Source organism: Nylanderia fulva, unplaced genomic scaffold (genome assembly GCF_048542155.1).
Source record: "Nylanderia fulva isolate GAGA-0341 unplaced genomic scaffold, ASM4854215v1 Scaffold6, whole genome shotgun sequence".
Taxonomy (NCBI): Eukaryota; Metazoa; Arthropoda; class Insecta; order Hymenoptera; family Formicidae; genus Nylanderia; species Nylanderia fulva.
In genome coordinates, this window is record NW_028190698.1 from 1,288,386 (window position 1) to 1,301,922 (window position 13,537).

The 13,537-nt window shown below is 34.4% G+C and overlaps 1 protein-coding gene across 2 annotated transcripts in view; it reads left to right on the plus strand.

Moving 5' to 3' along the window:
* wun (wunen) overlaps positions 1–13,537 on the plus strand; it is a 30,500-nt gene that overhangs the window by 16,237 nt on the left and 726 nt on the right. Inside the window, exons 3-8 of one of the 2 annotated variants that reach the window (XM_029317705.2) lie at positions 1,937–2,041; positions 2,304–2,506; positions 7,881–7,938; positions 8,574–8,750; positions 9,729–9,839; positions 9,929–13,003. In XM_029317705.2, the coding sequence (XP_029173538.1) occupies positions 1,937–2,041; positions 2,304–2,506; positions 7,881–7,938; positions 8,574–8,750; positions 9,729–9,839; positions 9,929–9,946 (672 nt within the window). In that variant the 3' untranslated portion in view covers positions 9,947–13,003. Of the gene's footprint in view, positions 1–1,936; positions 2,042–2,303; positions 2,507–7,880; positions 7,939–8,573; positions 8,751–9,728; positions 9,840–9,928; positions 13,004–13,537 lie in introns of those variants that run through there. The other variant, XM_029317700.2, reaches the window with a different exon arrangement.

A 13,537-nucleotide genomic window follows, 5' to 3' on the forward strand; every position in this document is an offset into this window, starting at 1 on the left:
TTGAATCTCGTGCTTAAATCCATCGCGTTTTAAAATTTGAATATATCATTTGAGATGAATAACTCGGACAGCATGTTGAAGAATCAATATTGAATAGGAACGGAGATTCAACGTGTTTACGTAGCCATTGATCGCGCCTCCGGAGAGTAACCGGCTATTATGCACCGACTGCATAAAGCTATCTATTCGTCGGCGATCAGCTTCTCTGCGTTAAGTAGATAATTCCAGGCCGTGCGATTTAATCCCTCGTGTTCGATTTAGGAAGGGTGTGAGAGAAGAGAAAGAAAAAAAAAAGAGAAGACAGCCACGGTTCACAAACAAATTACAGCACTCCAAATAATAAGTAGCTTTCCTGAGACCCTCTTTATTTCTCTCTGCATCTGTGTTTATGGGTAAAAATAACCAGTTATCAAAAATGATAACCGACGATTTTTTTTTATCTAAAAATTCAATATTTCTTTTCCATTTTCTCGAATAAGAGGTATATTAAATATTTTTCTCGATTAGTATTTAACAAATTTTTTTTCATATAATTTTATTTCTACGTTTCTCTATTTTTTATTTGATTTCTCTCATGTAGATATTCTCTTGAACTTTATTAAATTGTATTAATTTCTAATAACTTTCATCATCTTGACATTCTATACAATTGGTATAAAACATTTTTCAACTATGATAACAAATGTCAATTATTTAATATTAAAGTCAAACAAAGCCTCTGATCAAATTTTTTTTTTACGAACGCGTTTAAATAATATCGTATATATACGGAACGATCGATCATGTCTGTCATTGTCGACCAAGTAATGGATACGGTTTTTTTCGAGGGTAGTTTATTTCCGTCGTCCATTCTTCTCTCGAAAACGTCGAGATTTTATTCATCGGTATCCCTTACACATTTCTCCTTCCATCCGTGACGTTCCTCGTCTCGGTGGTTTTATATACGTTTTACAGGTACAGGCGCATTCCAAGTATGCCTGGCAATCCGAGAAGGGTTCTCCCCGGAGATCTCAAGCGAGTTCTCTCCTCCGTATGAGCTCCGAGGAGAAAGCCGGCTTTATCATCTACGCATACACTCGCAGAGAAAACGGATTGTCCAAGTGTATATATACGTTTCCCTGGGGGGAATTGGGGGTGGAATGTTCAGGTAGGAACAGGTAGAAGGACGATCATGCGCGTTACTCGTCGTATTTCATTCACGCATGCCTCGTGAACCTTGAATATACCTATCGCGCGTATCACCTGGCGGACCTTTATCCGGGATCTGGCCTGGTTAACCCGCTTTTGATCGGGAGTATGACAGGTCGGTAGAATCCGGATAGAAAAAAAGGAGAGATCTTTCCTTTTTTTGGAGAGAGAGCTTGTGCTGCCTTTTTGATTAGCCGGGGGTTTTTTACAAGTCCGTCTTGTAAGGCAACTTCGGAGGTGAAAGATTGTATCAGGTGTATCTCTTGCTACAAGCTGTTCTTAATATATATCAGATATCCAGGCAGCGTTTCTTTCACAGAGTTGGAGTCTTTTTTTTCTTGAAAAAGATTGAGCGACGATTATTAAATGCAATATCAATCTTTTTGTTCTTAATGTTAAAAATTAGGTCTGCGCGAAAGAATAGGATTTTCTCTTAGAATTTACTCTGAAAATCACGATAATTATAGGATAATGAAAAATATTAATATTCACAATAAGATATAAAATATTCGATTAATTTTACTATGTACTTATATTAATATTTTTTATTGTGATAAACGATTACCATGATTTTCAGGGTAAATTTTAAGAGAAAATTCTCTCCGTGTAGAAATGTTGTATTAGAAAATGCTCTAGTATAGCAAGCAACGCATTTACACAGTATAAAATTATGTAATTTGCATTCGGTCATTTGTAAAATCTGAATTACTGATTCGAATCTTAAATTTCAATTTTTCCTTTATTTTAGATGGTCTTAGGAGAGTACCTGCATGCCAGACATTTTTCTGGACATACGGCGAAGGTGCTCTTCGGATACACTATACCCCCATGGCTGTGGAACGCTTACGAAAAGGTTTATTTCGTCAATTTTATCAAAATTGATTAAAAATCTCGAGCTCTTACTTAATCTAAGCATAAATAAAATTTTATGCCGTTATTAAATATTATATAAAATTTATTGAAACTTATATATATATATATCAATTGCTATTCTTTTCAAACGCTTTTAATTGAACAAATATTTAATGTAAAAACGTAGAAGCGGTAAAAAAACGAAGTTTATTAATTTTCTTAGTTTTTAATAATTAAAAATGTATAAAATTTCGCAATCACAGATCGGGGTGTTCGCTTTCGGGGCGGCCTGCACCGCATTAACCACAGACATCGCGAAATACACCATAGGTCGGCTGCGACCGCACTTCATGAAAATCTGTGTACCTGACGTAGACTGCAGCTTACCTGAAAATCAGCACAGATACATCGAGCAATTTAACTGCACCGCGACCGGGATGTCGGCCAGAATGCTAAAGGAAATCAGGTAAGAATTTTTTTCTGTCGACATGCAAGAGATATTTCTGAAAGTCTCTTTCATCAGCTTTAACGAGATAATGTATCTTAATCTGTTGCAATACACGAAGGTGTTATCTGACCTTTGGATTGAAACGATGTATTATAATTCGAGATGTGTTTACGATCACACGAACCTCCTCTGTTATACAATTGTCGTAAAGTTAGAAATATTACATGAAATTATTGATAAATTTGATTTCAATTTTTCTTCGAAAAATTGCAATTAGTGTGTTATTAAATAATATAGTAAATATATTAAATAATATATTAAATAATATAAATATTATATTAAATAATATATTAAATATATATATTGACGATAGTAAATGAATCTATCAAGTATACATAAAAAATAAATATAGATATAATTAATATATAAAATAATTATGATACTCTGATGATTTTTATAAAAAAATAGCCGTGAATGTTGTGTGCATTCTCGGGAGAAAAATAATGTTTTCCATCATGTCGAGATTAGCAAATAGCAAATAGCTCGCTCGTGACGAATCGATACGAGAGAACCAGAAGCAACAGTTATATATATATCGTTAATACGCATATCGCGCTCTTCGCGATTTTATTCTCAGCCTCGATCGACGGATCTTTTGCAGGGCAATAGCCCCGAAACGGTCTCGTGTGTTCGACAACACGACTTGATCGCTGCTTAGATCATCATCATCGCGTGACGGTAACAATTGCGCGGGCAATTACGGACACGATTGAACCAAGTGGAGGAGGCTCTTTCTCGTCTTGTGCGCACACATTTCGTTATTTTTACATCATTAAGAGTCCCGCACGCGTGGCGGGCCACGCGACAAGTTTATGAACGCGAGACGAAACGGTAATTTGCGATAATCAAGAGAAAGAGAGAGAGAACGTCTCTTTTAAATCGATTCGATACGCCGACGCTCGACTTTCATTAAACGCTCATTGGATTATTATCAGCCCGTCTGTCCCGTTTACGGCTTATCAAGTTATTTATACGCGTTCCTTTTAATTATAGCGATGTTCGATTTATTTTCTCTCTCTCGTAAGAGCGAGTGGATAATTCCGGCAAGAGCTAACTTGTTCAGAAATTTGACTCTTCGAAAGGATCAAGAAGTGAGGCAAGTCTCTGATAAAATTCTTCATTAATGCAAACTCGAGTCGTTTGAATGGAAATATATATACAGGGTGTCACAGACTTGTCAGACCGTCTCTTATGGCAGATTCTTGGGATTATTTGGACAAAAATTTTCCTCCGTGAAAATGTCGAGGAATCAATATTTCCCAAGTTGTAAAGAGTTTTTCGCAAACTACATCTTCTGGAGATAAAATATTAACAACATTACATTTTCAGTTAATTTTAGGAATTTAATTTAAAATTTTGGTACAAAGATATATGATAGCAAAAATTAGGAGTTTGCAAAGAATGATGACATCCCTCTCGAAATTTTTGTTGAGGAAAATATGTCTGCAAATAACCTTAGGAATCTTTCATTAATGGTGATCTGCTAAGTCTGGAACACCCTGCATATCATATACATGTAAATTTCTGGATGAAAAAAAATGTTTTCGTTAAATATGAAGTGCTTCATATCAAGATAAAATGATCTTTCGTCTCGAGTTATCAAATAATTGAGAAATAAATCGATCTCGACCGAGAACTTAACATATATAATAAATGAAACTTATCTCGTCAAAAACTTGTGCAGACATCCAAGATATTCTGTCAACGCGCTCTTTAATTCTAGCGCGATTCAAACTTGTCACAGCTCTCTGAATTGATGATTTCGCATGCGGGCTTGTGCGGAAATCTTTTTGCACGCGTCCCGGATACAAAACTTGTACCTACCCCGACAGCCGGTTTTAACGGATATACGGGTGCGCACAAAAAGAGCTACGGTATAACGAATGACAATGAGCAGCTCCCCGATCGAGGGAAGGGAGGAGAAAAAGCTTGCTGACGATTCGCATGAGCGAAATTCACGCCGAATCGTGCAGTTCATCGTCTCTCTCTCGTTCTCTGCTCCAAAACGGGAAGGCTATTACACGCTCGAATTGTTGTCCGCACCCTGCTTATTGTTGTCAACTACAATGATCGGTTCGATTCAAAGACTCGCATTTTGATCTCTCATCCCGTCTTGGCAACGGTCGGACCTGCCTCTAACCGATCCCTTATAAACACGTTTTTGCAGAGGTATTCTCTTTCTCCGCTAAGCTGCTTATGTTTCTCCGAGTCTTCCTTTTTCGCCCGGGGCGAATTTTTCGAATGTTTTTCTGCCTCGGAAATCGCAACTGTTCGTTTTGCGCGATTATTCAATTATCTATAATTTTCGATGACCTTATAACCAAATGTTTTTCTACGTCTCGGGGCTGGGAACACGATTTCCTAGACGAAGCGCATTTGATTTGCGAGACGTAACTAACTTTAGCACTTTACGGAAACGTCGACGTTATAACGGAAATGAAGGCGGAGCTTCTGAAAAGCGTGTCTCGGCTTACTTCTCCTTTTGCAGTGACATATATGTCTGCACAATTTCATCTTCAATTTATACCGTTAAACGTGAAATATGAGCGTTTCCAAAGACGAGAAGTCTTAGGTAAAGGACACTTCACGGGGTGACAGGATTGCCTGACAATAAGACACGCGTTTCAAGAATTATTTACCTGTCTCGAAAATAACTCCGAGCTCAAATAATGCGAACGTCATCTTTTTAAGTGAAGAAAACAGAAAAGGCGGAAATTTATCGACCTGTCAATTTTATTGCACGACCCTACTCTGAAGCTGAAAGTTTTCTTCATTCTTTTCCGAACCGTGCGGGATATACCGATCTCTTAAAGAATATTGGTTCTCAGAAGACACAGCATGAAAGTCTTTCTAGCTTTTCAAGACAACGTCATTCATTCAATAAGTAGTTGCGTTATCAATCGTTTAAAATAGACGTGTAATACATTCGATAAGTCGCTATCGAATCATCAGTCTCGCTGGACTAACAATAAGACTTTTCTTTCAATTCTTAACTTCTCGGTACACGTGAACCCCCAGGATGTGTGTTCCAATTTATCGCTTACAGTCTTATAGGATCAGTGTTGTGCTTAGATGATTTTAAAATTAGCTATAAATAAAGATGAGATCAAAATATGTAATTTCATTTTAGATAAAATGAAGATGTAAATTATAAAAAGGATAAAAAATATATGTATTCATATTTTTATTTCTAAATTTCTATCGCTTACTGCTGGAGTTCTACTATTTAAGTATTCTTATGTGCTATGATTCTAAATCAAAATTATCTGAAAATTATTCTGCATCATTAAATAAAGATAAAAATAAGATGACGCCAAAGTTTCATCTAGATGATTATCTATATAATTTGATTTAGATAACAGCAAACACTGTTTAGAATGCACTGATATCGAAAACCCGAATCCATATAAGATGGATCGAACGTAAAAGCAGAAGCTGTATCGAGGGGGATCATTTTCGCGAATTTCTTTCTCACTTTCTCTCTTTCTCTCTCTTTGTATTCGGTAGCCTTGCTAAAGTTCCAGAGTCCACGAAACGCCGACGATCCATACGAGTTTACGTCACATGCATTCTTCTTTTTCGTCGTTTTCTTCTTCTCTTCTTCTTTTTTAGCCTCCGAGAAAGACGGAGAGAAAGAAGGAGAAAGAGAGAGAGAAAATCGTCTCGAGCGAACGTTATCATCGTATAAGCATAAGCGAATGAAAAGAAGGGGAAGGAGACGGCCTCTGTGCGTTATAATGAGGCCCCCGGTGCTCTTGCGATATGTGTACATTACGTATACAGGATGTTCCATATAACTAGGAGGCAAATCAGTATATTCTGTACAAAAATAAGCATTATTTTCCTTTGATAAAATTTTCAAAAAAAATGCATCGTTTTAGAGATATTTAATTTTTTTTAATAACATTAATATAGCCCTATATTTCTTGATTCTTGGTCTAAAAATTCTGATAATCTTCCTTTGCTAATTCTATGCTAAATGAAGAAAATTAATTTATTTTTTATTATGGCTCGAATCAAATTTCTTCAAATGTTTGAATATACCTATTAGGCTCCTGGAGGCGGGAAAGCACACACTAAATTTTTTTTTAACCATTAAGAATTGTAATAGCAAATGTGTCTTGTTTTGTTAAAACATGAGATGACTCAAAAATGATGCATTTCCGTAAATTTGAGCAATGGGGAAAAAAATGTTTATTTTTGATAAGGGATACGGTAGCACATACCAGTGTCTGCACCTTATCTGTCGAGCACTCTATCTCTATGTACACACACGTGCTCGAGCGTATCATCACGCGGGTCATTCGCAGTCTTTATGGCGGGGACAGTTTTATATAGGGAGATTTAAGGAATCTAGATGATAAAGCGGCGACGACGGCACACAGAGAATTCATTCATGTCTCCTCTGCGCGCGGAGTAATAGTCCAAGGAACTGCTCCGAACGTAGACGAGAAAGACGGAGTGAGAGATGGGTGAACGAAAAGGGTGAAGCTGGACCGTCGTGGTCTTCTCATTAACCCGTCATTTATACCAGTGTCACCGATGAGTGAAGAAGAGTCCTTGAGACTTACATAAGAGCCTGCGGGGATACGTGCTTTTGAAAAAGAAAACGCGGTGGCCCCTTTTATCCGTTAATTACCCAATATACCCTGTCGTTACATCCTCGTATTTACGTTAGCGTTGAAAGATATACGACTCTGTCGACCCCAACAAGATCTCAATTTAACGAAATTTGTTTTTCTCGAACGAGAGAGCGGCGATTATATATATTTGTCTGAATTTTCCATTACATTTTTAATTATTGCTGAAATTAAAATTCGGCAAAAGTGAGAGGATTAAATTGACGGGAATTACGACATGACGAAGCTGATTAAAATACAGACATGATAATTCTCAGTATACCGAACATCGAAATAACCGACAGTCCCGCGGTCGAATGGCCGAGCTGCTGCAGGTCCTAATTAACGTAGCGTGCTCTCCGATTTTTTTTTTTTTTTTTTACAAACGCTTCTAACAGAGAGACGTAGAACGGGGAGGCATAAGTATCGAGTCTCCCTTGCGCCCTTCTCGTATTTTTTGCTCACGCAATGGATCCTGCGCAGAGAGCCCAGCCTCTCTAAATCTTTTCTTTCTTCTCGTATTCTCTTGATCGCTCGCAGCTCTTTGTCGATCGTAATCGGCACGTTACACACGCCCCGAATTTAATAGCGATAAAATGAATAGGGGATGCGAAGGCGGGAAAAGTGCGAGAAAAGATCTTTTTTTTTTTTCTTCTCTTTCTCTCTTCTCTATAAGTGGGATTTATTTGACACGGCACGATCGATCGTTTCAGATTATCGTTTCCCTCCGGTCACTCGTCCTTCTCGGCCTACACCATGATCTACCTTGCGGTAAGTAGTCTTTAAGTTACACGAGCATTCGCACCACGTCGATTTGCATACGCGGGGCCGGATCTTAATCATTCGTTCAACAGGCTTCGCAGATACGTATCGTTTCTGTAGACGAGATCGCAGAATCCACACGCCCGTGAAATTCGATTTGCATAATCTTATATACGCGAAAACGCTCTCGAGATACGTTTACAGATATCCGCGATTCGCGTGCACGATAAAATTCAATCGATATATGTATGTATACGATAATCGTATCGCGGTGATTACGAAAATAGGCTAATTGTGAGTTACAAGTAATTGGGAAAATTGGATTAACTTTGGGTACTATATTTTATATTTATTATCGATATGTGTGATTACTGCGAATAATTATTATTTATTTTCAATTCTCTCTTCTCTCTATATATTTGTATCGTTCTCTAAAAATATTTATTTTTCAAATTTATTTTTATGCCCTTTTGTCGATAAGAGATATGTAGCTTTTAAAAATTTGAATTTTTCTTCAGCAAAGATTGTATCTAATATATTTCTACTATTTAATCAAATTTTTAAGTTCTAAAGACAATTAAATATATTTTTTGTGTATAAAAGTAATTATATTAGAAGACATGGGACACTTGGATTTTTTTTAGATGTACCTTCAATTAAGGATGAGATGGAAGGGCAGCAAATTGCTTAAGCACTTCCTGCAACTTCTGTGCCTGTTCATGGCCTGGTTTACCGCTATGACACGAATTTCCAATTACAAACATCACTGGAGTGATGTTCTTGTCGGATCTTCTCTTGGCATCATCAACGCTTTAATTGTGGTAAACATTGCATTGTTTAACTCTCATCAGGTTTTATATTACCGATATGAAACAATTTTGAAAGATATGACAGATTTTGACATTTACTTTTTCAAAATTAAAATTCTATAATCGAATAATGAAACGAATTATAAAAAAATGTTGCGACATATAATTAATTATTATTCTATACAAGGTATCCCGTACTCAGTGAATGTACAACTGATGTACAGTTAGATTTCTGACGTCACTTGGAAACGATCTTTTCTCAGCGAAAATGTCGAGAAAGGTCATTTTTATACCTGGTCAAATTATATCTGAAATTAATTGAAAAAATGCGGTTCTGTTATAATATTTTATTTCCGCGAAACTTAATTTGCGAAAAATTCTTTATTTTCGATCGCTTATAACTTGAAAAATATTGGTGCCACAACATTTTTGCTAAAAAAATCGTCTCCAAATGATGTCAAGAATCTACTGTAAATTAGTAATTCTTACTAGGATACTTTGTATAATTATTAAACTAAATAATTATTATTATTATGAAGATACAATCATGCGTAGTTAAAATAATTAGAATGTTAAGATATACACTTTATAATCGAATCATATCTTATTTTTTTTAGATTTTCTTTTTATTTTTTAATCTTTTAAGTTAAAATTTTGATTTATTTACGATTAGTTAAAGAATAAGACTTTATGATCTATAGATATCTCAATTTACTTTTTTTTATCAGTTGTATAGTTTAAGAAATAATTATGTATTTTGATTTTCTTGAAAGAAATATCATGTACATCAAATATGTTTGTTATCGAACATTCTTCATAATTTCACTTGCCCAATTTAAATGTTTGAAGATTGAGATATTGAGACTTGATAATTTTTAATCAAAAGATAAGATATAATTAATCATAATATTGAGAAATGATCGATCAATCGATCACAAATGTGTCAATTCGAGGAAACAAGGCGATCGAAATTTTGGAATGTTTCCGCAGGCGTATTGCGTGGCGGATCTCTTCAAGGAGGAAAGAGAGAGGCACTGTTCTACGGAGAAGCATCGACCTGCCGATTACGAGACGGAAACTGGCGGCGTTCCCGGCATACAGGTGAATAATGGCACTGCTAATCGCAACTGTTGACGTAACGAGCTCGCTCTTCGCTTGCTGACCGCAACAAGGCCGTGATTGTCTTCTAGTTGTCTCTGGGAAGCTAAGAAGGTTTCCGGATTTTTTTCGGCGAACATCAGATCAGATCTCGTCTGGATACGTACATGTCAGCGTAGCCTTCTCCAGCCCTGGACTCTCCTTTAGTGCGCGACGAATTCTAGACTCTTTCAAGAACACTTTTTTTATACTCCAAGTAATAGTTCAATCGCCTAATTGTTTCTTTAGGACAACGTTTCTCGACGAATTTCGACGATCATCCTGTTTCCTTCCTTAACATCGATGTATCGAGCATTTAGAGTCCTCGTTAATTAGCTCTGCTGATGTTGTACGAAGAAAGTGAGGAAGAAAGACATAGAGTGCAATGTATAGCTAAAGCTTGCGAATATTTTTTTTATTTCGTTGAGCTTTGTTTCATTATGCGAACGTGTTATTCAACATGGAACGCGATGTATTTTATGTTGCAGTGAAGAGCGATATAATTTCTCTTCTACTTTATGCCTTCGTCTCTTAGCTTATTGTAGTGCTCAGAGAATAGATGTACGCTTACATTTGTTGCGACTGAGTAACGAAAGCGAATATCTCTCGTTGCGAAAAATCAGTCGGTATATTAGTTAAAACGTAGAAGAAAATTATTTTCGTAATTAATATTTATAGATAATTTTAAATGATGACAATGAAGATGTATTTATTTCTTTACATCACATATATATAACATATATTTATTTTTAATCGACGAATGGTGCTTCAAGTTTGCTAAGTTTAGCGTAATGAATCGATAGACTCTTTAAGAGATTATTTTTTTTATTGTAATGGAAAATTGACGATCGAGAATACTGTTTTGCATTATGTCAACATATATGTTTTATAATTACATTATCTTGCACTCTTAATTATAATTTGTCTATACCGTGTGATATTTGAAAAGTATACACGCGTTATGTACAAGATTCAAATTTAGAAGATGATTTTTTAATAGTTTATTATTTTATATATGTTGGCCTATTCTGCAGAGCAGAAATTTGTAGATAGCAGCAGATAGTAGCAATTAGAATTGCAGATAGTAGATTCCGCAGCCGTTAAAGTGCATTCGGATTAAAAAAGAGATTCGGAAAGAGATGATATTAATAAGATTTTCAAATCGATTTCGCTCTTACTCTGTAACTGTGTTATGATTCGATGTCGTAAACTATTCGACAAAGTTAACGACAGCGTGTAACTCGTGTCACTGCGACTTTTTTTTACTTATGACATGTTCTGAAACTATTTGATATATCTTAAGACTTTAATAGTATTTCCTGCGCGAAAATTAGACAAATTAAAATCGATTGAGAAAGTTTTTTTTGTTAAATTGTAAATATATATTTTCATTATCAAAGGGGGATATTTTATAAAAATCTTTTTATTTTATTCTACTTCTTTCTCTTTTTCCACGTTCTTAAATGAAATTGAAGAAAATATTTATTTTAGAATAATAAATGTAGAATTTATATTTGAAATAATAAATAATTTTTTAAAATAAAAATAAGTATAGAATTTATTAATTTATTTTTTAAATAATTAAAAAAAATTTTTGATCGCGTGTTTTTCGTGGTAATTGTGAAAAGGAGAGATAGAAAGGTGAAAAGAAATTTTAAACATTCTTTAATTTTGATAATTATTAATTTGCAACACCATAGAATATGAATTTTCTTCTCAATCTTTTTTAATTTATCTGCTTTCTTTTCGCGGGAAACGTTCACTTAGTTCCAATTTCAATCAATCTATCTCTAGATTACAAGACCATTTTTAAAACATATTTATAGATTAGTAGAAACGCAGGCTTATATTTAGGAATCGTTACTACAAGTCGACTTTCTATACGACTTTTTATGGCATTGACCGGTGCGCCGATATCTCGAATCGTATATACATCATTAATCCTGAAACATATAAAGTGTAGATGATATACATATACGATATATGGTGCTCTAGAATTTTAATTAACAATAAGTGTTCGATGGCGATTTGCCATAGTTTAATCGAAAGTATTTGGTAACCACCGTGTAGAGTCACAATAGAAAAAATCGCATACATTCGCATATATATATTGATGTATATATATAAAGATTTTTATTTATTTTATAAAAAATTATATATACACAAGCACACACATTGTTATTGTATAAATATTAAATATTTCATATATGTTCAATTTTTAATTGTCGTTATCTCTTAATTCGAGCAGAACTTCGAAATTCTCGATAACGAAAGATAAATGGTTCAATTGAATCGATGCGTTGTTATAATACAATTTTACTTATAATGTTTACATTATAGATACTTCTTCCATCCTTTGATTAATTACACAGTTAAGATAATTTACTACGATCTAAATAATTTATAAGCGCTTTTCGAGAAGCCTATAATGTACACGGTGTCTTAAAATATTGTGAATTTTAATATATAGATAGATTCAGTTAATTTTTGTCGGATTGAAATATCGAAGCATTTTTTACATTCAAAAATTTTAATATCAAGTTTAATTATTGAACGAAAAAAAGAGAAATGAAAATTAAATATAAAATAGTTATTATATATAAATTTTTTAAAGAGAAATTAATTTCAAGAGCTTTAAAAGAATTTAGTAAATTAAAATTGAGATTTCTAGGACACCGTCTACATTTGACATATATTTTTGCGATGCAAATCTGTAGCAATAAAACGTCTGTTATGAATTATGGCGATTTGATTGGTATATCAGTTGTGTCTTTCTCTTTCGATATTGTAATTGAATAGTAATGTTCATAGTAAATTACATCTATCTGATCACTTTAAAAAAATACTATATAATATGAGAAAGGTAGAAATGGGATCATATACTAATTACACGAGACCAAGATTGCTTTACAATTAATCTAACGATTCTTAGCGATTTACTCTTATATATATATATATATACGTCGAATGAGAAATTGTATTAACGATATATACCTGTGTAATAAGGATATTAATTACACGCGGAACATTCGTTTTGTTCTGCGTAACGTCGAGAATCACACGCGAAGCGTCGGCAATAAAATGCTGTACATACATAGGAGTAGGAATAAATTATTGAGTTACATGAATCACATGTATCTCGTGTGCCCTTGTGTCCTTGATTTATATTCACACCACCGAAAATGACAACTGCGATCGCCATGAGATAAATCGCGACATTTCTCAAGTCGAAAAGCGAGCGGCCAGCACTCACGATTAATGTTTCATTTCACTCATTTAATCGATTTAATCTTTACAGCTGTTCGTCGCTGAGATATAGTTTTGTACATGCAATTTCATCATGATTAATACAGGGTGTCCTAGACCTCTATCGAACGGTCTTACACAATCACTTATATTGCAAGCTTAATGAACAAAAATATAGCGTTTATTTGAAATGATGAAATTATTGGAGAAGTAATAAAAAATATATGTTGAAACTGAGATATTATAACGAATTAAATATATAAACGAATAATAATAATTGTACGTTTATTCGAAAATTTTAACGAAATATAAAAAAAGCAGAGATTAAAAAATTTTTATGATTAATGCGTGCTCGGAATCTTTTTAATATAATCGATTACAGAAACAATTATAGTAAGTATATACAAGCTTTTGAT